This window comes from Ascaphus truei, chromosome 5, assembly GCF_040206685.1.
Source record: "Ascaphus truei isolate aAscTru1 chromosome 5, aAscTru1.hap1, whole genome shotgun sequence".
NCBI classification, from domain to species: domain Eukaryota; kingdom Metazoa; phylum Chordata; class Amphibia; order Anura; family Ascaphidae; genus Ascaphus; species Ascaphus truei.
The window spans coordinates 662,705-688,775 of record NC_134487.1 but is presented as its reverse complement, the minus strand read 5'-3'; the positions used below and the strand labels follow the sequence as shown (position 1 = coordinate 688,775).

General features: G+C 47.8%; 1 protein-coding gene across 4 annotated transcripts in view; it reads left to right on the top strand.

The window, feature by feature from the left end:
- TCAF2 (TRPM8 channel associated factor 2) overlaps positions 1-26,071 on the top strand; it is a 167,746-nt gene that overhangs the window by 5,773 nt on the left and 135,902 nt on the right. For 2 of the 4 annotated variants that reach the window (XM_075599220.1, XM_075599221.1), the window contains exon 2: positions 24,596-25,217. In XM_075599220.1, coding sequence (XP_075455335.1) covers positions 24,601-25,217 — 617 coding nt within the window. In that variant the 5' untranslated portion in view covers positions 24,596-24,600. Of the gene's footprint in view, positions 1-4,581; positions 4,677-24,595; positions 25,218-25,260; positions 25,312-26,071 lie in introns of those variants that run through there. The other 2 variants (XM_075599222.1, XM_075599223.1) reach the window with 2 other exon arrangements.

Here is a 26,071-nt window from a genome sequence, read left to right as displayed (position 1 = left end):
GTTTTGGGAAATCCAATTTTTAATTCTCAAAAAGTCAGACTGAAGTATGTGTTCAAGGTCGGAGAGGCTATGGCTGTGTGCATTTAAGATTGTGTCATCTGCATACATGTGTATTGAAGCTTCCTGACAAGCTGTGGGAAGATGATTGATGAACACTGAGAAGAGTAGGGGCCCCAGGACAGAGCCTTGCGGGACACCACAGGTGATATCCAAGGGGTTGGAGTTAGAGCTTGAGATGGACACTGTAGGCGGACGCTCACAGAGGTATGCAAGGGAGACTTGTTATGGTGAAATTAAATAAGGCTTTTATTGCGCCTGTTTCCTTAACATCAGGAAACCATCCAAACAAGGGGTAAACAAAGCTTCTATTCACTTGGGAGTATTTCTAGGGGAAACTATGCAGTCCACAACTCCCTTTAGATAAGCATGTCTCCCAGCCCCAAACATATATCATGAAATGAGCAGATATAAAAAGTCTTATAAAGGAAAGTCTTATCTGTTCCTTGTGGTTGTAGGGAAAATCTTCTCTGTTCCTGGGTTTCTACCTTTTCCTCAGGTTTTGTCAGCATTCAGGTTTTAGAAGTTTCCCCTATGTCTTGAAAGCAGCACTGCTGTTGTCTTCTGGCAGGCTCAAGATATCTGTCCCCATGGTTAATCTCACAATTTGTGAGACTCAGGCACAATCTCCCTTTCTGTTTCAAGGGCTTTTCTAAGCAACCTAATCAGGCAGGTGGTGTTTGTTGATTGACTACCAGCAGTTAACCACCACACTGCTGGATTAGAGGCATATTTCATGAACAGGGATAACTCCCCTGTTACAGACACATGTTGGGATTACCTGATAGGTAGGACTGAAACCAATTTAAAGCATGCTACCCTATTCCAGAGCTCTGGAGTTTGTAAGCAGGATAGCATGATCAACAGTATCAAAAGCCTTTGCAAAATCTAGGAATATTGCACCAGTGAGTTGTCCCCGTTCCATTCCACATTCATTGCAAACGTTTAGCAGGGTAGTTACGGTGGAGTGTTTGGGGCGAAAGCCAGATTGGAATTGGCTAGGGAAATTTGTCTTGTTATAGTAATCGCATAATTGGGAGTGGACACATTTTTCCATGACTTTGGATAGGATTGGGAGAAGGGAGATTGGCCTGTAGTTTGAGACCGTGTTTGTGTCCCCACTTTTGAAGATTGGGACAACCCTGGCAGTTTTCTAGGTCTTAGGCCGAGGCCCCGCTGCCTCAGTCAGCACGCCCGCACTGCATGCAGGCGGCGCGTTGAGAGGCAATTGACCGCTACCTACAGTCTGTAGGGAGCGGGAGCTGCAGCGGGGGGGAGGCGTGGTTTGAGCAGGGGTCTGCAGCGGGGGTCTCCCGGGCTGCAAGAGGGTGCAGTGAGCCCCCACACATGCCCTTTGCTGCTGCCCCCCACCCCCGGTCGGTCCATTCGTCCACCCCCCCCCCCGGTCCGTCCGTCCCCCACACACAACACACACCACACACACCACACACATATACATACACAAACACACACTTCCCCCTACCTTTTGGAGGTGGGGAAGCTCTGATACTGCAGCCCCGTGTGCTGATAGGCTCATCAGCGCACCACGTGACGCATCAACACTCTGAATCGCAATCCCCTTGCATCCCCTGGCGGCTGACGCGTCACAGCGCGTAGTGAGCCTTGCCAGAAGGAGGCAGCGGGGACAGACAGGCAGGAGATAAGGGGCTGGTGGCGCGCGCGCGGCCGTCCGCAGCGGGTCCACAGCCTTAGGGATATGGCCTGCAGATAGAATAGAGTTGACTATGGAAGCAATTGGTTTGGCAATGGCTGGGGCACCAAGTCTTAGGAACCTAGATTGTAGTAAGTCAGGTCCACATTGGCTGCTTAGTTTTAGTTTGAGGAGCGCTTGTGTAATCTCCTCTACAGATACTGGGCCAAATTGAAAATTGTGGGCAGTGTTGGGAGGGGGTGGGACTGTAGGGATACTCCCAGGATGAGATTCAGGTTTGGGGTTTGGGCTGCGTTTTGCTAATAAGTTAGTAGCACACCCCACAAAGTAATCATTGAATGCATTTGCAATGTCAGTGGGGTTTGTCAGAGTAATATCCCCCTTAGTGATATTACTTGGTTGTTGATGGTTAGGAGGCTGGAATATATTGTTGATAACCTTCCAGAAGTTAGCTGGGTTTGATGTATTCTGGAGGAGATTGTCAGAGTAATATTGTGCTTTTGCGTGCCTTGTTTGCCTTGTGCACATGTTCTGCAGGCATCTGTAGTCATTAAGATCCTTGGTAACAATAAAACAAGTGATAGACAGCACTCAAGAGAGAAAAATAATGTGCGTACAGGGTGCAATGGGACCTAGGGGACCCTAATTCCATTGGTAGTGCCAGTTACTTTTTCGCTTTTCCACATGGCATCCCTGAAATGGTAAAGTGCTACAAGGTCAGTTGTAACCCAAGGAAGGTGGGCCCCCCGTACTCTTATTCTGCGTAGTGGAGCATGGGTATCACAGAGTTTTAAGACCTCGGATTTGAAATAGTCGAGCGCAGAATCAGGGTCGGGAATTAAATCGATTCTGTGCCAAGGGCAGTTGGAAAGGTCAGCTAGAAACAGTTGTGGGTTAAAGTTTCTAAATGTTCTAGTGAGGAGAACTTTAGGGCTTGATAGGGGTGGTTTAATTTTCCTTACAACGTACAGTATTGCATGGTCATTGAAAATGTCAGGCCATCCAGTTAGTAAGGGTTAAAGCTACGGTGTAGTTAATTTTCCCTAAATGGAATAGGTGTTATTTTTATGTTTTGTGTTGACATCAAGGGACGGTGGGCCTGTTGGTGTCTGATTTATCTGTTGCAGGGTACATGCAACTACACACGCGGGTTTCTTGACAAGGCTTATTTATTTAGCCTTAAAAGATATACAGCACACAAAAACAAAAATAGCTTTTCATCAGCAAACAAAAAGAAAACTGGCTTTTTCTTCAGCAGACAAAACAAAACAGTTTCTCTTTAGCAGACAGTGTAAAAATCAGGCAGCTACCCTTTTCTATGCAGGAGACAGACAGTTCATAATTCATGTACTTTGATAACAGACCTTGTTTCAGTAATCTCTTCAGTAGCTTACTCCTCTCTCCTCAACAGCCGGCACCCATGTGTCTACAGCCTGGGGTTTTAACATACCTTGATTAGGCAGCTGGGATCCAACTAATTGTCCTGAGGTTCCCAGCTGAAGTTAACCTAGTCACTGCTGCACTGCAGACTAGACATAGGTTTTCCAGGCATATAGCTGGTGGCTTTTATTTACCCTGTCACATTCCTCCCCTGTTAGTGTGTGGCTGGGGCTATGCACGGATGAAGCCCGACCATCCACCCCTTCTCTAGAAAAGAAGTCAGCATTTGCGTTCTCTTTTCCCGGCCTATGCTGAATCTCAAATGAGAAGGGTTGGAGGGCCATATACCACCTAGTCAATCTAGCATTGGAATCCTTCATACTATTTAACCACTTCAGTGGAGCATGATCCGTCACCAAAGTAAAATGGACTCCTGCCAGGTAATGCCTCAAAGCCTCGATTGCCCACTTTACTGTGAGGCACTCTTTCTCAATCACTGAGTAGTTTTTTTCCCTCTGGAACAATTTCCTACTCAGGAAAAGGATAGGGTGTTCAACTCCCTCAAACTGTTGTGACAATACTGCCCCTAGCCCTATCTCTGATGCATCTGTTTGCACTATAAAAGGGCTGTTGAAGTCCGGGCTTCTAAGGATGGGACCCTCTGATAGACACCTTTTTATGTCCTCAAAGGCTCTCTGACAATCCCTTGACCATACCACTTGTGTAGGGGCACACTTTTTTGTGAGGTCCGTTAAAGGGGCTGCCACTTCCGAATAGTTGGGGATGAACCACCGGTAGTACCCTGCTAAACCCAGCAGAGAGCGTACCTTCGTTTTTGTTTGGGGGTTTCGGAACTTCTTTCAGGGCAACTACCTTGTCGGCTAGTGGCCTTACTTTTCTACCTCCCACTGCATACCCTAAGTATTTAGTTTCCGCCTTACCCAGGGCACATTTCTTAGGGTTGGCTGTGAGCCCTGCCTCTCTTAGAGATTTGAGGACCGCTTTCAGCCTATTTAGATGGGCTCGCCAGTTTTTACTATAAATGACAATGTCATCTAGGTAGGCTGCGGCATAATTCCTATGGGGCCTCAGTACCTTATCCATGAGTCTCTGAAATGTGGCTGGGGCTCCATGCAGTCCAAATGGCATTGTCACAAACTGGTATAAACCCATGGGAGTGGCAAAGGCTGTTTTGCATTTGGACTTTTCCTCTAAGGGTATTTGCCAGTATCCTTTTGTCAAGTCCAGCGTGGATATATATATTCCGCGTTACCAAGGGCGTCAATTTATTCGTCCACCCTTGGCATCGGATATGCGTCAAACTTGGATACCGCATTGACCTTTCGGAGGCCCACACAAATTCTTACCTTCCCATCGGGTTTAGGGACCATAATTAGTGGACTAAACCACTCACTGCATGATTCCTCAATCACTCCTAGGTGTAACATTTCTTGTACCTCCTTCTCTACCAGAGCCCTACGATTTTCAGGCAACCTATAAGGACGGGAACATACTTTTACCCCAGGTGCTGTCTCGATTGTATGGGAAATTAAGTTAGTTTGTCCTGGTAAGTCAGAAAAAACCTCATGGAATTGTGTAATTATTGCTAACAAGTCCCCTTTTTGTTCAGAGGACAACTGTTTACCCATTAGGATGTTATCGTCACTCACGATGTTCTCCTGTGAAGGCTGAGGACCCAAGTCCGTTTCCTCCTCCACCGGGTGGATGAATAGAGACCGCTGCATCTTCCAGGGTTTCAGCAAGTTCACATGGTAAATTTGTTTACCCTTCCTGGACCTTGGTTGAGCGATCTCGTGATCCACATCACCCGCACGGCGGAGTACTTCGAATGGGCCCTGCCATTTGGCCAGGAGTTTACTCTCGCAACTGGGTAACAATAACATCACCTGGTATCCTGGGTGAAACACTCTCATGCGAGCATTCTGATTGTAATGTCTCTCCTGACTGTCCTGGGCTGATCTAAGATTCTCCCTGGCAAAATGGCCGACCACATCTAGGTGCTTCCTAAGGTCTAGTACATATTGCAGGGAATTCTTAGAAGGGGACTGCTGTTCCTCCCAGGACTCCTTTAGGAGGTCTAGGATACCCCGGGGTTGGCGTCCTTTAGGAGGTCTAGGATACCCCGGGGTTGGCGGCCATAGAGCAATTCAAATGGAGAGAATCCCGTGGAGGCCTGGGGGACTTCCCGCACTGCAAACAGCAGAAAAGGGAGAAGTTCATCCCAGGCTCTCTTCTCTGAATCTACAATTTTCCTCAGCATCCCTTTTAGAGTTCGGTTAAATCTTTCCACCAATCTGTCAGTCTGTGGATGGTAGACCGATGTCCGAACAGACTTGACCTCTAGTAACTTTAAGACATCCTGCATCAGTTTAGCCATGAAATTTGTACCTTGGTCTGTCAACATCACCTGGGGAAGTCCAACACGTGAGAACAGTTCCAACAACTTGTTGGCTACTTGCTTCGCCGTTGATGTTCTCAGGGGGAACGCCTCAGGATATTTTGTTGCATAGTCAACTATTACAAGGATAAACCTGTGTCCTTTCGCAGAAGGTTCTAGAGGTCCCACCAAGTCTACTCCAATCCTCTCAAAGGGAACTGACACCAAGGGTAGAGGAACCAAAGGGGCTGGTTTTTGTCCTTTTGGACTAGTTAGCTGGCACTCCGGACATGCCGCACATAGCTTAGCAATATCACTATGGATCCCTGGCCAATAGAATCGGGATGAAATACGGTCCAATGTTTTATCCCTGCCCAGGTGACCACCCCAAAGGACAGTATGGGCTAGAGTGAACACAGATTTAACAAACGCCTTTGGAACCAATATCTGTCTGGTGACCTCCCCTGTTTGTGTCTGCCTATTCACCCTATATAGGATATCATTTGATAGCTCAAAATGAGGGAACACTATCACCCCCTGTGCATCTACAATCTGCTCATCAATTTTCACCACCGTGTCATAATGTCTAGCAAGGACTGGGTCTTCCCTTTGCTTCTGGCGAAAGTCAGGGAGGTACAGGTCTGGTAAATCTCCAGGGCCCATATCCCCCTCCCTCTGGCCATCCCCAGCCATCACTTGTGACCTCTGACTACTAGAATGGTCACCTTGAGACCCAGATTTCTGCAACCAGTCCTGTTTGTCCAAGCGTCTTTGCTTCCGAGTCTTTTGAACCCGGTGTCTACTGGAAAAAAGGTCTGCCGAGAAGGGGAACAGTTTGCCAGGGTTCTCCTGAGCCGTAGAAGGAGGCTCCTTGTGAAAGACTGGGGCCATTAGGTCCGAAAAGAAAGGCCAGTCCCGACCGAGCACAATGGGGGCAGGGAGCCATGGAGCGACTCCTACTTCGAAGTAAGCCTCCTGACCTTTTACCTGTAGTCGGATTTTGGCCATCGGATCGCGTTTTACATCGCCGTGTATACATTCTATGCTCCATGGGGAGTCAAAAGAACACACGTTAGGCGGTAATAGTTTCTGGAGGACCAGAGTTTTCCTAGAGCCCGACTCTACAAGGGCCTGGACGTTTTTTCCCCCAATCAGGGCTGGAAGTAGCCAGGGCTTGTAATTTTCCCCAGTAAAAGCCGAGGCGACGGTTCTGCTGAATGAACAATCCATTGGTGGACAGTCCACATACTGGTGGCCTTGTTCTCCGCAGGCGGAACATGGGGAGGGTTCCCTCGCAGGAGGGGGCTGTGGATAGAGCTCCGCTGGACCGGTTACTGGAGACCAGGCATCTGGTGGGTCCTGTGGGCGATGTCCTCGGAAGTTCCTCTCATTTTGCGGCGAGCCGACATCCGGAAGGAGATGAGGGTCTCGGCGGGGACCAGCATTTGGACTCCGTCCTTGCTGGAACGACTGCTCCTTCCGTTGGACTTGGCGGTTGCGTATGGACGGGCCGTAGGTTCCCCATTGATCCGACCTCCCTCTTTGGGCGTCCGCAAGTGCCGGTGGAGTCGGGTCCAGGACACTCGCCTGCTGCTCAGCCCCAAGGAAGTTCTCCACGAGTCGGACCGCCAAAGCTAGGGTTTCAGCAGCGTGGCGTTTTACCCACGAGCGTGCGGAAGGGGGTATTATTTGTACAAATTGTTCCAAAACCACCTGCTCCAGAATTGCCTCCTTAGTGCACTCCTCGGGTTGTATCCAGCGCGTACACAAGTCCAATAATCGCTGAGGGAGGACCCGGGGTCTCATCTTAGCGGTGTACTTCATGTTCCGGAACTGCTGCCGGTAGGTCTCTGGGGTCAGACCTAAGCGATCCAGTATGGCGGCTTTAACTTGTCGGTAGTCCATTGCCTGATCTGCTGGCAGACCCTGATATGAGGCCTTGGCTTCTCCTATGAGGAGCGGGGCCAAAGCAGTTGCCCAGCAATCTGTAGCCCAGCCCTGAGCTTCGGCAACTGTTTCAAATGTCAGTAAAAAAGCCTCTGGATCCTCGTTCGGCGCCATTTTCCTCAGGAGTATCGGGGGTCTGTTTGCAAGTTCTGGACTGGCAGACCCTTGGAAATGGGTCAGCAGCTTGGCAATCCGCTCATCTTGTGCTGCCTGTAGTCTTTCATCTCTCTCCGCTTGAAGCCGGGCCTTCTCCTGAATTACCTATCCCTGCTGTCTGGTCTGCTCGCACAGAAACTCTTTCAACATTTCTTCCATTCTTGTGTGTGTGTGTGTGTGTGTGTGTGTGGCCCTTTAACTGCAGGAGCCTTTTGAAAAAATCCCAGGACTTCTGAACACCATATGTTGCAGGGTACATGCAACTACACACACGGGTTTCTTGACAAGGCTTATTTATTTAGTCTTAAAAGATATACAACACACAAAAACAAAAATAGCTTTTCACCAGCAAACAAAAAGAAAACTGGCTTTTTTTTCAGCAGACAAAACAAAACAGTTTCTCTTTAGCAGACGGTGTAAAAATCAGGCAGCTACCCTTTTCTATGCAGGAGACAGACAGTTCATAATCCATGTACTTTGATAACAGACCTTGTTTCAGTAATCTCTTCAGTAGCTTACTCCTCTCTCCTCAACAGCCAGCCCCCATGTGTCTACAGCCTGGGGTTTTAACACACATTGATTAGGCAGCTGGGATCCAACTAAATGTCCTGAGGTTCCCAGTTGAAGTTAACCTAGTCAGTGCTGCACTGAAGACTAGACATAGGTTTTCCAGGCATATAGCTGGTGGCTTTTATTTACCCTGTCATATTATCCCTGCCAATAAACCCCCTGTATAGAGAAAAACAATGTTTCCGGCCTTAATCTGAGACCAAAAGAGACTGCAACGTGGTGTGGGTATTACATATGGTGGAGTTGAAAGCGGGCAGTCCAAAAAGGCACTGAGCAGCGGAAACTGCTGGCTTGGAAATAAATGCGGGGATTAAAATGGCCACCCGGCCGAAGTAAAGTGCAGACTCTGCGAGTGAAGTCTATACCACTGTGTATGACCAGTTGTGCTTACAGCATACACAGAGAATGTGTGACGTGTGGATGCAATAGCACCCAGAGATCAGTAGATGAAGATATGTTAAGGCCCCCAACCCAAGCAGAAATCCAAAAATGTTGCTGAAGAAAGTGAAAATGGCATCTAGCAAGTGCTGAGTGTAAAGTCTGCCCCGTTGGGTATGAAAATAGTTCTGTGCTGTGTAAAGCTAACGCCATAAGCAAAGTGCTGAGTGTCAAGTTTTCCCTGCCGGATTTTGAAAATAGCCGACGTGAAATGTTTGTTTTGTAATGTACATAACTATGCAAACAGTGTCCCTTCAGGCCATGCGGTGATGATGACGACGACTCGTACTGTACTGTATGTGGCCCCAGGAAGAGAGCCGTACCCACAGATGCATTTAGTATGCTGGGCCTGTCATGAACTTGGTCACATGGAAGATGTGTGTCCCCAAATTTTCAAAGACAAACAGCTGCAAAAGCAAAGAACGCCCTGTGAGTGCAAGCAAGATGTGTAAGCTGATACCAGTGAGTGTGTGCCCAGTAATACTGACGTCTCTGGAGCTAATAAAACAAAGAGAAAGAATAAGAAAAAGAAAAGTTTTTCTCCAGTCGCAGGGGAAGTGACCGAACCACTTGAGCCTGCGCTGTCAGGACAACGTGCGTCAGAAAGGCGCCGAGATATGTTGCAGACTGGAGTGACGGGCGGAATCATCACGGGAACTGTGGTAAAGAAAAAGGAGGAGCAAAGGGAAGCTGAATCCTTGATCCAGGATAAAGAGGCCTTAATTTCTGCACACCAAACTGCCCGCCATGATTGTGATGTCCTGCAGGAAAGATTGTATAAGGAGCAAGAGCTAAACGCCCAGTTGCAGGAGGTTAACGCCGATTTATAGCAGAGTATACTCCAAGCTATACATGAGTATTACGCTTTGAAGAAAACAGAGTATCTGTTATGGAGGGAGTTGGAGGAGGTGCCGACTAGTCTGGAAAAGGCCAACACCTCAATTGCTACCATGGAGGAAAAGCAGAACAAGTCTGACAAACTGATTACTGACCTGAAACAGAAATATGTGGAGGCTCTATAAGAGGTTCACGTTCTCAGCACAGAGGTGGAACACTCACGCCAGGAGGCCCACGGTCTAAACACAGAGCTGGGTATGTTGAAGGAAACCCATGAGAATACCTTGAGTGATTTAGAGACTGTTAAGAGAGAGAATGCAAGTCTGAAAGAGGAAAATTCAGATTTGTCTGACCAGGCCAAGGAGAAGCAGCGGGTCCTGCAAGAAGAAAGTATCCGGGCTGCTAACAAAGTAAAAGTGCTGCAGGAACAGCTTAGTTCCCAGTGTGTCCCCACAGAGCAGTATGAGGAGCTGAAGGCCACGCTGCGGGTCACTAGAGCATCGCTGGAGACGGAGCTTAGATGCCAGGTGACTCTGTATGAGAGGGAGTGGGAGAAGGTCCAGAAACTGGAGCAATAGCTGGAGAAGCAAAGAGGCTGCTCCATACCCAAAAGTCAGTACACCAAGGAGAAAGAGGAGTGGCAGACAGAAGCAGCAGCGATCCTAGTGACAAAAACAGCAGTGCTCCAAAATATGAAGGAGGCTCTGTTGCAAACTCAGAGCATGCACCGGGAAGAGGTGATCAAATTGCAGGATCAAATTGAAGAGCTGCAGACGCAGATTACTGAGCGCAAGATACAGCTCGCCGAGAGGGAGGAGGTGTCCGTCCATCAGGTGGCCTGTCTGACATTGCGCTATGAAACAGAGATGGCCAATACCCGCAAGCTGCTGGACCACACATCCAATGAGATGATCCGGCTGGAGCTGGATAAGGTCCGGGAGGAGCACCGGCAGCTGCAGGTCAAGAATACAGAAAAGGAAATAGAGTTAAACTTTGCTCTGAATCAGCTGACAGATGTAGAATCGCGACTCAACTCCAAAGAAGCTAAACTAGCAGCCGCACTGAGTGGAAAAGGAAATATAGAAGGACAGCTTCAGGACCTGATTAAGGACCTGGAATCTGAGCGTACTGGCCGCAAGATGGCAGAGAAACAAAAGCGTGACCTGGGTGAGGAGCTTGAGGCTCTGAAGACTGAGCTGGATGCTACATTGGACTCTACTGCTGCCCAGAAGGAGATTCCTCAGATGAAGTTGGAGAAAAAAGTTTCAAACCTAAGACAGACACTTGGGTCACAGAAGCATTACATAGGAAAGATGGAAGTAGAGTTAAGACAAAAGGAAGCTATGCGGAACAGTAATGCACAAGTGTCTCCACTACAGGAAGAGGTATTGGCCCAGCCCAAGCATCTGTATCCTACAGAAACTAATGCCCGTGAAGACAAGGGTACAGGGAGAGCTGGGGACACCGCTCAACTGCAAAACAAAATTACAAAGTTTGAACCGCCGAACCAAGTGATGCAAGTAAGCATGACTGCAGTGCCTATGAGACCCAAAGTGGATTCCTTGCCAAGAGGGAAGCCTCTGTGAATAGACAGTTGTGAATGGGACGGAAGCGTGTCCGTGATCGTAAACGGAGAAAAACCTCACGGATTGTCCAACAATACTCCCTTCGGAGTAAGTTAAGGGATCAAGAAAGAAAGACCTAATCCTACGAGTCTGCCGACTGTAATAAAGAGGCGCCATGGGATGCACTTGAGGTTAATGAGAATTCCACCCAAGCTGAAATACTGAAATACTGAAGCTAGATGGTGTGGAACCAAACATAGAACTTGTGGTGAATGACCAGTCTTTAGTCTCAAACGCGGAAGGTACGCTGATGGAAAAGATCCAAAAGCCATCACCGCTAACGCGGAGTTACGGTCTTCACAAGAGAGCCAAACCGACACAAAACAAAGAGGTAGCGAAGTACCAGTCTGCAGGCCCAGAAGGCCTGGTAATTGTCCCGAAGGGAAAAGTTTTCAACTGGAAGACTAGGAAAAGACAGAAAGAGAGGGCGTCTTCAGTGTGGGTGCACGGTAATTGTGCACTTGTCACTCACCCCAGTAGGAATGAGCTGGGGGGGAGGATATGTGATAGAGTCACTGTCCTTATGGACTAGAGAACTAGTAGCTATGGGACTTTCCAGCTCTCAGAGAGTTAATCCCCTAGAGTAGCCAGCAGCAGCGGCTGCTGAATTAATCAGGCTTGACTCCTGAGTGAATGAGGAAGTCTTTTAAAAGACACAGGAAGCCGCCAGACTGTGAGCCAGAGAGAGACTGTTTTCCTTCAGCTTAGCTGTAGACTTCTCCGCCTGTTGGTAAGCCTGCTGCAAGCTGTCTTTAAGTCTTTGCACGTATTTGAAATGGGTAGCATTGTGTATCCCATCCGTCGAGACTCGAAAGCGTACATCTACTGGCAGTCTCGCCTCTCGTCCGAACATGAGAAAGTATGGGGAGAATCCAGTTGACTCGTGTCGGGTACAATTGTACGCGTAAACCAGGGCCTTTACGGGTCGACTCCATTCAGTCTTCTGCGCACCCTTTAGAGTTCCGAGCATGTCCAGCAAGGTCCGATTAAATCGTTCTGGCAAAGCATCTCCTTCGGGATGGTACGGGGTCGTTCGTGATTTAGCAATGCTCAGCATTTTGAGCAATTCTCGGATCAGAGTGCTCTCAAAATCTTGACCTTGGTCTGAGTGAAGGCGGTTTGGAAACCGTAGTGAACTAAGTACTTCTCCCATAGTATTTTTGCCACTGTGATGGCTTTCTGGTCTTCGTGGGGAAGGCCTGGGCATACCGGGTGTAATGGTCCGTGATGACCAGCACGTTGCATATTCCTCAGCTATCAGGCTCAATGCACAGAAAGTCCATATACACCAGGTCCATTGGACCAGAACTCTTCAGATGGCCCATGGGAGCTGCTCTGGTAGGTAGGGTTTTGCGTTGTATACACCGAGAGCAATGGCGACAATGGTGTTCTACGGCCTCTTGCATCTTGGGCCAGAAAAAGCGGTCTCGGACCAACACAAATGTCTTCTCTACACCGAGATGTCCATGCTCATCATGTAGCGACTTTAACACCATGTATTGCAAGTTCCTAGGGAGGACTAGTTGTCGTCTGTCCGGGTGGTTGTGATATTGCACCACCCGATAGAGTAAACAGTTATCGATTTCAAATTTGTCCGCCTCCCGCATGAGCAAGGCAACCAAGTCGTTGGGAGCACGCTTCAGGAGGGCTGGATTCTTCTTTTCAATGGCTTGCCTAATGATACTAATTACAGGATCTCGTATTTGGAAGGCTACCAGATCTTTCCACCGTAGCACTTTGTCATGAGTTATGTTCATCCCCTTCGGATCGCAGTAGGCTGCTGGGACAGCCTGCGACTGGCATCCCAAGGAATCCGCAACCCGTAATTCTGAGAAGGCCACTTGATCATTGATGATGGCGGCAGTGCTACACATAGCTCGCACCCCTGGTCCTGGGATTTCTTCCCACTCATCATCATCTGGAGTAGCACTTAGTCCCGGTCGTCGGGATAGAGCGTCAGCTCCGACATTCAGCGGCCCCGGCTTATACTTCAGAGAGAACTGGTAATTGTTTAGAGTTGCCAGCCATCGGTGCCCTGCTGCGTCCAATTTGGCCGAGGTATTGATGTACGTGAGGGGATTGTTATCTATCCTTACCTCAAACGTAACACCGTAAAGGTATTCGTGGAGCTTTTCCGTGATCGCCCATTTGAGAGCCAGGAACTCCAACTTGTGGGCAGGGTATTTCTGTTCACTGGTTGTCAGACTGCGGCTGATGTAGGCTACGGGCCGAAGGCCCTCGGGGGGCTTCTGGTGCAAGACGGCACCCAGTCCATTGAGACTGGCATCCACATGCAGAACGTATGGTTGTTCTGGATCAGCATACGCAAGCACCAGCGCTTCGGTCAGGCTTTTCTTCAACTTCAGGATGGCCTGTTCACACTCAGACGTCCATTTATCACCAAATGGTTGACGGGCCGACGTGGCCTTCCTTCCTGTATCTTCGGGATATATCTTCAACAGATTGTTCAGGGGTTTAGCTCGACTAGAGTACCCTTCTACGAAGCGACGGTAATACCCACAGAAACCCAGGAAGGATCGGAGCTCCGTGACATTCTCGGGACGAGGCCAGTTCATGACCGCTTCTACTTTGGCCGGGTCGGTGGCGATTCCCTGAGCAGACACTATGTGTCCCACGTAAGTCATCGAGGTGTGACAGAACCGACACTTGTCGAGGGACAATTTCAATCCTTCTTTCCCAAGACGGTCTATCACTTTAAGCAGCCTCTCTTCGTGCTCTTCCAGGGTCTTTCCGAAGACAATGATGTCGTCCAGGCAGACTAGACACTCCCGAGGGTTCATGTCTCCGGTAGTCTTCTCCATCGGTCGCTGGAGGTAGCAGGGGCCCCACATATACCTTGGGGCATACGTGTAAATTGGTAGAAACCCAGGGGGCAGACGAAGGCTGTTTTCTCCTGGTCCTCTGCACTCATGGGTACCTGATAGTACCCAGATCGTAAGTCGAGAACACTGAACCATTGGCTTCCATTCAGAGCATTCAGAATTTCTTCAATGCGAGGAAGGTTGTACTGGTTTGGTATCGTACGATTGTTCAGGGTTCGATAGTCGACACACAGTCGTACGGATCCGTTCTTCTTCCTTACCACCACTATGGGGGAGGCGTAAGGACTCCGTGACTCCGTCAGAATCCCAGCGGTCTCCATTTCTTTCAAGACGTTCCTTACATTGTCCACATCCCTAAGGGCGATGCGGCGAGAGTGTTCACGGAACAGAGTGGCATCACTCAGTCTAATGGCATGTTGGGCGCTGCAACTGCAACCCACATCCATCTCACTTGTGGAGAACACAGTCCGTCGTTTATTCAACTTGGTTGTCAGCCGATCTTTCCACTCAGTTGGTAACGTCGACTTGCCGAAGTTGAAGTCCAGGTCGACTAACCGCTCACCCACTGCAGCGGCATTCACCTGGGGCATTGTTTCCACAGGGCTAACCGGATATATGCAACCCAAACTTCATCCTGCATCGAGTTCCATCGGGAATGGGGAGATATTCTGCACATATACGTAGGTTCGTAGAGGGATTTTAGTCGTCCACTCTCTCACTTCGGGTATTACCCTATATCCTCTCTAAACCTCTTCCTCAGGGGTACTCTCCAGAGAGAAAAATTGATAATTCTCATCTCGATCGGGATAACAGCACCAGACGGCCATACGTTGCACTCCCCCTGGTAAAATGGTCGTCAGTCCGCGTTGACGATTGTAGAGATCCCCGTGACGTTCTAAGGCATATACCCGGTTGCACTCCTCTCGTAGCACGGGATCGAGGAGCGAATTGGCCATCGGTAACTCGTTGATCTCTTTCAGGTATGCTCTGATTACAGCTCGTACTATATCAGTATTTGTCCCCAAGATTATTTCATACTTGCACTGGTCTTGGGGCTCAAGGCATACCATTGCCGCTACATGCATGGGGTGTTTCTTGCTGGTGTTCAGTTGGAGTATCTCCAGTGGAACCTTCACAATCCCATCGATGGGGTAGTCTTCGTTACTTAACCCCCTCACCTTCATATGTTCGGCCGACCTCAGGGGGCAGTGTTTGAGGTGCTGGTCATAGAACTTGCGGTATATTATGGTCACTTGGGATCTGGTGTCCAGTAGGGCAGAGGCATAGATCCCTTCCAGTACAACACGCATGATGGCCGATGGAGGGGCACTTGGGTTTTGCGGGAGAGTGTAACAGGGCATGTGCTTCATGAATTTTCACCTGGCGCAGCAACTCGGTGAACGTAGGTGGGCTTCCTTCCATTAGTTTGCTGCGAAGCATATTGGCTATGGCGTGAGTGGGGCTTGATCCCCACAGGTACTGCTTACAAAGCGCCTCATCCATCCCAGAGGCGGGAATCAACTTACGATTGAGTAGGATTCCTAAGGCCAGTTGCAGGCGGTGTATAAAGGCCGACAAGTCTTCCCCCTCCTTCTGATAGAGATTATAGTACCTCGTCCAGATTGCTCCTTCATCTTCTGCTAGCCCGTATGCTTCCAGCAGGAATTCCACCATCTCCAACGGCGTCAACTCTGGGTGTTGGTCCCTGTGGATGGTTACAATGGTAGAATCTGGGGGCCTAAGACACTCCATGATACGCTGCCTTTTCACTGCGTCCGTGCACGACCATTCCTCTATGACTTTTAATGCATTCTCCCTCCAAGAGTATCCCTTCCTCCCCCTGTGGTGTCGGAAGTACTCCAGAGAAGGCTTTGAGTTTCCGGTAGTTTTGTAACTGGGAGGCCATGGTGATGGCCTCTACGAATTGTGGTAGCGTCACCCCCATTACGGAACCTTCATTAGTTACCCTTCTGTCTCTGATAGGCCGGGAGTTCATCCCATGGGGAGCGGGTGCTGGTGAAGGAGGTGGACTGTCAGCCCAACTAGTGGCTCCCGTGAGAGCGCTTGGAGTAAAGGAGACTTTGGGTGGGGGACAGTCTACCCGGTTTGGGGTACTTGACACTGGTGCAGTAGGTGGCCAAGTACTGGTGGACGGTTCATCTGGAACCTGGGTAGTGTCTCTTGATGAAAACATCGCCCGTATTACGGGCAAGTCCGCGTATATAAGGGGGTAGCCTTCTGGCGGGGCCTCGGGGGCTAGCAGGGTGCCCTGGGCCGTTTCTTGGCATATGTCCCGGCTCACAGTGAATAGTATGGCGCTCCAATGAAAAGTAGAGTCGAACACTCTGCCCCGGTACCATACTTTATCTAGGCCCAGAAGCTTCCTCAGAGAGTCCTGGATGTCACTTTCCGCCACTAACGCTGGAACGTTCCCTACTGCCACTACGTAACTAGGTGGTTCCCGGGTGGTGATGGCCCAAGCATGGACCTCTTGACTCGAGGGAATTAACATGTTGCTGATCTCTTATGATACTGAATTGAATAGGGCACCCCAGGTCTGATCTCAGCAAATGTAACGGGTATTCCCTCTACTCCAAGCACAGATTTAGTGTGTGTGAGGGGGAACCTATTTGTTACCAGGTGTGGTGCATATACCTGTAGGTTCACAAGAGGCCTGAGCCTCCACTTGTTGGGAACCTGGGGTGAGTCCTTCGAATCGATCTGGTTTGCAGCGCCTCCACCTGTGTAGGGTTCTAGGAATGTAGATGGTTGCCTATACAGGACCCACATACACAATAAGTACATACACGGAGATGTATATAACCAGTTTATATATATATGCGGGAATAATCACACACTTTACACACTTATCAGTAACCACTACTGCGTACTTGTAATAATACTCCCCCTAGGGGGTAACTCTACACCATGTACCATAGTACCAAATGTCATTCACTCCACTAGGAGTGTACCTTGCACCCACCACCTTGTATCCCCACACCGTGTCCACAGTCTAACCCCTTTGTCCCATGGTCAGCGCTGCCACTATGTATAAATATATATGGTGATACGTTGGTGCACTTATGAAGGTACCTGCCGAGTGCTCCTGCACTTGGGCCTGCAAGCAACTTCAAAAAGGATCCGCCGCTTGGTGATCCCATCTGCGATCCGGTCCTTCCTTGCACGGGGGTCCGCCAGGGGCGATCCCACCCTGGAGATGGTCTTTGTCTCTTTGGGCGTAGGCTTTAGCCCAAGCCTCTTCTAGGGAGCGCAGCGTCCGCTGTGTCCCTAACTAACACTACTTCTAAGGTGGCAAGGTCCCTAACCTAGGGCCTGTCCCTGTAGCACCACAATCTGTGAGAGGCTCAGGACCTAACTGGGGCCTAGGGGGCTGCTGGCCTTCTGCAGTGGGTCACAGACCCCTGCACTCACCTCTTTCCCCTAGCTCTTCCTGGTCCTGACTAACGTGGGCTCCTTCAGCGCGCGAAATGTATCTATTTCCTGCAAGCAGGGAGCTACTGCAGCCCTATTGGCTCCCTGGCATCAAGTGGGGTCCCCTAAGGCTCATGGGACTCGTAGTCCCGTCCAAGAGCCTTCCCTGGTAGGCTAGGGTTCACGCGCTTGTGCTCGCGCATGCGCAACTGGTCCAGCCGCCGGGCTCTCACTGCGCATGCGCGAACCCTCACAAGATGGCGGCGCGCTGCATGGGAGCCGCCGGGAACCTCCGGACCGCCGAAACGCTCCTTGCATGGCCCCCACCCTCCAGAAGTGCCGGCGGGTATATCGAGTGACCCCCGGCAGCGGAGGTAACGAGGGGGGGGGGGTCGCGGGGCAGAGGGGACCTGGTTACATATGTAACGGATTTTCTGGCCTAGCCTGACCCACCCAATCTCACATTGGCCCCTGTGGTCTAACCAGTCCCCATTACAGTGTGATGTCTGGTGGTGCACCTGTTGGCAACAGGACTCCTGAGTCTCCCGCATGATGGCGTATGGGGATTGCCCACCCAGACAGTTAGCTGAGGTAGTGTGCTGAGTCCTACCTATATCCAGTGCAGCGCCTCCACCTCATCAGGATCCCAGCGTCCGCTTGTGGATGGTCCTGGTGAGGAACTCCTCTGTGGTGCCCCTCTCGTTGTAATCACTCCACACTTACACACGAGAGTATATTTGAACAGGATCATCTTTATTGACGGATATGGGCTAGCTGCCCCTTGCAGTAGTCTCCTAGCCACACATAATTATTCAGCTGCTTCCCTCTGAAAGGTATGTCTCTCTTTGATTAGGGATTCCCTATCCCCGCAGGGATATCTTCCCTGTGCCAGGTCCCTGGTCACAGTCTCATAACTCCGTAATCTCTAACCATACTAACTCTTCACTCCTTACAGAACTTGGCAGAACCTAACTTTTGACACAGTGCTGTGCCTTATGTATCCTCTGGGGGCTGGCACAACTCTGACATCACTAACCATGGATTCAGAGCATGTGACCACTCCCATCCATACATAGGGCACCTCACCAGGGTATGAGGGCAAACCTCCATGATTACGGCTGGCATGCCCATAACTTACCAGGCCTTACTGTCAGCAGGAGAGATGACTGTTAGCCATTTTACAGCATGGCTACACAATTTATATAAGTGTAGGGACCCTTGAACGTGGTCTGCCGTGAAGTTTGGCTCAAGGGCTTACAACAATTTGGCCAAAATGTTAAACTAAAAGACCATTTTATTTATTTATTAGTTATTTATACATGTATATTTAGGCACTGTACCGTATATAAGTTTTTCTGGATGTGCACTGAGCTTTGTCTGTGTTTTATGTTATGTCTCTGGTTTTAAATATAAATTGCCATGCTCAGTAGCACTCCTCTGTGAAACTTATATGCTTATATATATGTTGTGGGTATTTTGGGGGTTCAATTTGAGCTTGTAGGTGTTCTGTATGTTTTATAATTCTTGTGCAGCTAGTCTTGGCTGTTTTGGAGGGTGGCAACCTCCTATCCAATTGAAGCTCACTCCCTCCCACATTTAAATGGTTAAAAGCTCACTCCATGGCATCTCCCACTATCAGGGGAACTTGCCTGCATGCAGTGTGATTGTGACAAATCTATTACAGAGTGCTTTTCCTGGTAATGTACAGGTTAATAAAAGCTTCAATCAGACTTAGAACTTTTGCAACTTATATTGACAGATTTATTATAAATCATTCTTCCTGGCAATGCACAGGTTATTAAGAATTTATATTAGTGTAGGGACCCTTGAACGTGGTCTGCCGTGAAGTTTGGCTCAAGGGCTTACAACAATTTGGCCAAAATGTTAAACTAAAAGACCATTTTATTTATTTATTAGTTATTTATACATGTATATTTAGGCACTGTACCGTATATAAGTTTTTCTGGATGTGCACTGAGCTTTGTCTGTGTTTTATGTTATGTCTCTGGTTTTAAATACACATATATATATGCTGATTACAGTGCGCTGGTCCAGGGGTTGTGTTCTCTGGATTTCTCAGGGAGTAGTATCCCCTGCAAGCTGCTTCTGACCAGAGACTTCCCTTTCCCTGTGCTGGTGACCCCAGCGGGGGATGTGCTAATCGCTGCCTCTCGCTATGGGAAAGGTCGCGTGGTGATTGTGGCCCATGAATCGTATCTGAACAGCCCACAGTATATATATATATATATATATATATATATATATATATATATATATATATATATATATATATATATATATATAAATAGAAGAAAAAAGCGCCCAATCCTAGGGCATTACTGTGCAAAAAAGTATTTAATTCCCAATAAAAGGCTCATAAAATGAACTCACAAACATAAAGGATAAAAAAGCATGTTATGAGATAATACTCAAGCTCCAAAGGATCAGGAAGCGCCGCTGCTCTGCTACACTGCTCCGTGACCCCATTGCCTCCGGTGTAGCCCTCGTGTATCACTGCCAGCAGGAACTCGTGACATCAGGCTCTCCACAGATTCCTTTCCCCGGGAACACACCTCCAGATGATTTAGGTTCCCACCGGGGACACTGTGTGTGGCGGAACCGGCAGATGACGTCCCTCAGTCAATGGAGATATCGAGCAGGTCTTGGAAACGATGCTGAAGGATCCACAGCACACCTGGTCCTACGCGTTTCAACAGCTAAACTGTTTTCATCAGGGGATGGACTTAGGGTGTACTGACCACATATACAGTATATACACCCACAAATCCAATTAGCTATATAGAAGATAATCAGAAGGTCATGTGAATACAATTAACATGATAGACTGGTCTAATACTACATACATATGAAAACATCAACAGCTATATGTAAAAAACATAAAAGATCTAGATTATACCCAAATAAAGTTTAATTTATGTAGAATGCATGACATTATAAGCTAGCATGTATAATTGTGTCTCCAATATGAGCAGACCATGATATATATATAAATAAATATCTAAAATCAACTGAGTAAACAGTGAATGAACATTAGATGAAATTATAAATATTAGCTTGAGAAGAAAGGATTTGATATTATGAAGATAACTTACTGTTAGAGTTATTAACAAATGAGTAATAAACACAATATAATTGGACATTAACATTGAATAATTAATAATAAAAAATAAAAATACAAAAATACAAAATACCATAATGAGTATTGGATGAATGAGACTAATATAATTTGAGGGGGATTCAACCGTAACCTCTAATATTGAAGGAAGAAACCATATACATATGCATACAATTAACCGTTATATACATTGAAATGCACCTGAAAAAGAAAAAGAAAACAACGAGGAAAAAAACGGAATATATGCAGAGTAGAAATGTCTGTTTGAATAGCTACAAAGAAAGAAGGGTACGCAGACCGCACATGTATCCAAGGCCATCAATATCTCCAACCTGACCAGACAGTGCAATACAGCCCACCACACTCCACCTCATTCAAAAAATGTATTGTGTGTGTAAAAAATGATGTGAATAATTCATATGATAAATATAAGTGTAATCACCATAAACTTGTGATAATTATAATATTGTTTCTGTGTATAATAATAAAACTATAAAAAACCATGTGTCTAATATTTGTAAAATAAACTCCCCATATGGATGAACCCGAAGGGAACATGTCTAGCATGTTCAACCCAGACCTCCGTGTCCATCTCACATGGGGCAAAGGACCACTAGAAAAAAAAGGGGGGGGGGAAGGAGGAGGGAGAAGGGGGGGGGAAGAGAATGATGAACTATACAACGGTGCTGATGTCGATACAATCATTTAGCCCTTCTAGACTTAGTGTATTAAGTACGTAGATCCAGTATGTCTCTCTTAGGTTTAGAATTTGTACCTGTCTCCACTTGAAAGTGTGGAACTAATGGCCTTAATGCCCATAACTGTCAGAGAAGATGGATCTTTATTATGCTTGAGTTTGTAATGTCTAGATAGACTGTGTGATTGTAATCCATGGATAATATTCCGCCGATGTTCTAGAAAACGTGTTGCTAAGGCCCGTTTGGTCCTACCAATATACTGAATCCCACAGGGATACATAATGGCATAAACAATAAAGGTGGACAAACAATTGATATGACCCTTAACTTGATGTATTGATCCATTTGAATGAGATCTGATGATATCAGATCTATACAGATGTTTACAAGTGAGGCATCTCGGACTGTCACAACAATAGTTGCCATATTTTGTTCTTATATTGATAATCTCATCAGTGTTATTTTTTTAGTTTTTTTAGTCTACTAGGTGCCACAATCGATTTTATATTTCTTGCCTTTTCGAAGACCACTGGTATTCTTGAGGGCATTTTTTTTCCTATGATAGGATCATTAAGCAAAATATCCCAATGTTTATTGAGTATATTCTTTATTTTCTGAGAGGCACAATTGAATTGAGTAATAAAAAGAGGTGAACCTATCCGCTCCTGGTTCTGTATTAGTGTTTTCTTTTTCTTGGAAAGTATATTGGTTTTTGATTTTTCCAACAGTGTATGTCTATCTAATTGACCCACTTGTTTAAATGTCTCCTGAACCGTATGTTTATTGTATCCTTTGGCTATAAATTTATTTACCAGAACGTCCCCCTGGGCCAAGTAATCAGAGTCAAGAGAACAATTTCTCCTGACTCTAAGGAATTGGCCCCTGGGGACGTTCTCCAACCACTTATGATAGTGATTGCTGGTATGATGCAAATATGCATTGGTTGACACTTTCTTGAAAAAGGTTTTTGTAATGATCTGATTTTCAGTATTAACCATCAATTCTAAATCCAAAAAATCAATTTTACACTTATCTACTTCAAATGTGAACCGTGAATCCATTTGGTTGTCATTGAATGATGTCAAAATGTCAACAAATGTCTCCTGTTCCCCATCCCAGATGAATATAAGGTTGTCTATGAAACGGCCATAGAACACCAAGCCTTCCCCCAGCCTAGCATTACCCCACATGGGTATCCTCCCATAGGCCCATGTATAGGTTTGCATAGCTGGGGGCAAAACGGGTGCCCATGGCCGTTCCACAGACCTGCAAATAATACTCACTCTCAAACAAAAAATAATTGTGCTCCAAAATAAATCAAATGGATTTAAAAATAAAATCCCGTTGTATACTGCTGAACTGAATTTCTTTCTCCAAAAAATGTGCTACTGCTGCTACTCCTTTAGTGTGACTAATGCAGGTATACAAAGAGGCCACATCGCATGTGGCCCATATATAAGTTGATTTCCAGGGTATCCCCGAGATAGAATCGATGACATGCAGTGTGTCCCTAATATATGATCTTAAATTGACCACCAAGGGCTGTAGAAAATAATCTACATATTGGGACACGCTGGACGTCATCGACTCCACCCCAGAGACTATAGGTCTCCCCGGTGGATGTTCTAAATCTTTATGTACCTTTGGTATATGGTAGAATACAGGTGTCCTAGGAAACTTTTGAAATAGAAATTCAAATTCTGATTTTGTAATGATCTGCTTATGTTGTGCCTCTAAAAGAAATGTTTTTAGATCTTTTTGGTATTCATCCATAGGATCTTTGTCCAAAGGTATATATGATATACCATCCCTCAACCGGGCTCTCACTGCGCATGCGCGAACCCTCACAAGATGGCGGCGCCCTGCACGGGAGCCGCCGGGAACCTCCGGACCGCCGAAGCGCTCCCTGCATGGCCCCCACCCTCCAGAAGTGCCGGCGGGTCTATCAAGTGACCCCCGGCAGCGGAGGTAACGAGGGGGGGGGTGTCGCGGTGCAGAGGGGACCTGGTTACATATATATCTACTGATTACAGTGCGCTGGTCCAGGGGTTGTGTTCTCTGGATTTCTCAGGGAGTAGTATCCCCTGCAAGCTGCTTCTGACCAGAGACTCTGCTTTCCCTGTGCTGGTGACCCCAGCGGGGGATGTGCTAATCGCTGCCTCTCGCTATGGGAAAGGTCTCGTGGTGATTGTGGCCCATGAATCGTATCTGAACAGCAAACAGTATATACATATATATATATATATATATATATATACAGTGTTCGACAAACCTATACATTTGCTCGCCCCGGGCGAGTGGATTTAACCCCCGTGCGAGTAAATATTGGCCCAAGCAGCACACGTTTGGTACTAGGTGGCGAGTAGATTTTTTTGTGTGGCGAGTAGATTTTTTGGTGATTTGTCAACCACTGTATATATATATATATATATATATATATATATATATATATATATATATATATATATACACACACACACACACACATCTGGAGAAACAAGTACATTGAACAACAAATCTTCCTCTGAAAATGATAACAAATTCAGGAGCATTCATCTGAATTTTTAACTGTTGCATCAGTCTGTGAAAGAAACTTTGTTAAAAAATTCAGTTTGCCAACCAGTGTGTGGCCTGCTGTTAGTTTGTCTCTCTCTGATATAAAGTCTAACCGCTTCTCAGTCTCGATCTCTCCGTAATCACAGCATTGTTACCTTGCAACATGTTAGATTGCAATTAATCCCAAATCTATAAAAATAGAATATCATACTTTCTGTGATAGGGCAGAATCTCCTCTCCCTCCTCTTCCATTCCTTCTATGCCTCCCCCTCTCTGCCTCCCCCTATCTGCCTCCCCCTCTCCCCCTCTCTCCGCCTCCCCCTCTCCGCCTCCCCCTCCCCCTCTCTGCCTCCGCCTCCCTGCCTCCCCCTCCCCGCCTCCCCCTCCCCGCCTCCCCCTCCCCGCCTCCCCCTCCCCGCCTCCTCCTCTCCGCCTCCTCCTCTCCGCCTCCGACTCTCCGCCTCCCCCTCTCCGCCTCCCCCTCTCTGCCTCCCCCTCCCCGCCTCCCCCTCCCCGCCTCCCCCTCCTCGCCTCCCCCTCTCCGCCTCCTCCTCTCCGCCTCCTCCTCTCCGCCTCCTCTCCGCCTCCCCCTCTCCGCCTCCCCCTCTCCGCCTCCCCCTCTCCGCCTCCCCCTCCCCGCCTCCCCCTCCCCGCCTCCCCCTCTCCGCCTCCTCCTCTCCGCCTCCTCCTCTCCGCCTCCTCCTCCTCTCCTTGTTACTCTCTGCTCTCCAGTGTTGAGACCTGGTAATGCTGGATATTACCACTCCTTGCATAATATATGTTTTAGGTCATCTGCTCCTCTCTCTCCCATGCTCCATCCTCTCTCATTCTCACCTTGTTCCTCTGTTAGGAGACATGGCGGCTGCTGCTGATTACCGTGCGCTGGTCCAGGGGTTGTCTTCTCTGGATTTCTCAGGGAGTAGTATCCCCTGCAAGCTGCTTCTGACCGGAGACTCTGCTTTCCCTGTGCTGGTGACCCCAGCGGGGGATGTGCTAATCGCTGCCTCTCGCTATGGGAAAGGTCGCGTGGTGATTGTGGCCCACGAATCATATCTGAACAGCCCCCAGTTTTTGGACTTCCTACTGAATGCGGTGTCCTGGCTGAGTCCGGCCCAAGGAGCGGTGATCGGAGTGCATCGCAGTCTGGACCTCCTGGCACAGACTCTCTCTGCCGCTGGCTGCACAGTGCAAGGGCCCTCTGACCTAACCCAGGGCCTGAGGGTGCTCTGTACCAGTGGATATGATGACAGCAATGCCCGGGAGGTGGTCTCCTTCCTGCGAGAGGGCGGAGGGCTGCTGATCGGAGCCCAGGCCTGGCACTGGTCCTACAGCCACAAACATGACAACGTCTTGCATCATTTCCCTGGAAACAAAATAACAGCCGTGTCTGGGGTCTACTTCACCGACAGTTATGGAGAGAAGGGAGTGTTTAATGTGAGCGTGGACATGCCACGGAGCCCGATATACACACAGTGAGTATACTCGCACTACACACTATATACAGCTAGAAGAGAAGGGAGAGTTTAATGTGAACGTGGACATGCCACGGAGCCCGATATACACACAGTGAGTATACACCCACTACACACTATATACAGCTAGAAGAGAAGGGAGTGTTTAATGTGAGCGGGGACATGCCACAGAGCCCGATATACACACACTGAGTATACTCGCACTACACACTATATACAGCTAGAAGAGAAGGGAGTGTTTAATGTGACCGGGTTCATGCCACAGAGCCCGATATACACACACTGAGTATACTCGCACTACACACTATATACAGCTAGAAGAGAAGGGAGTGTTTAATGTGAGTGGGGACATGCCACAGAGCTGGTATACACACAGTGAATATACTGAAAGTTGTAATAATTTGAACTTTTTCAGGTTGGGCTTGGGTGGGGAGTGGAGTACCTCCGGGATTGGTACTGGGGTGGTACTGAGGTTGGTATCGAGAGTAAAGTCTCCATCTTTGCTGATGATACTAAATTGTGTAAGGTAATAGAATCAGAGCAGGATGTCATTTATCTCCAGAAGGACTTGGAGAGACTGGAAACGTGGGCAGGTAAATGGCAGATGAGGTTTAATACAGATAAATGTAAGGTTATGCATTTGGGAAACAAGAGTAAACATGCAACTTACAAATTAAATGGGGATAAGTTATGGGAATCCTTGATGGAGAAGGATTTATGAGTGCTTGTAGACAGCAGGCTTAGCTTCCATTAAACAGGCAATGGATGCAAGGGAAGTAAACATAATTATGCCCCTTTACAAAGCATTAGTAAGACCACACCATGAATATGGAGTACAATTTTGGGCACCAATC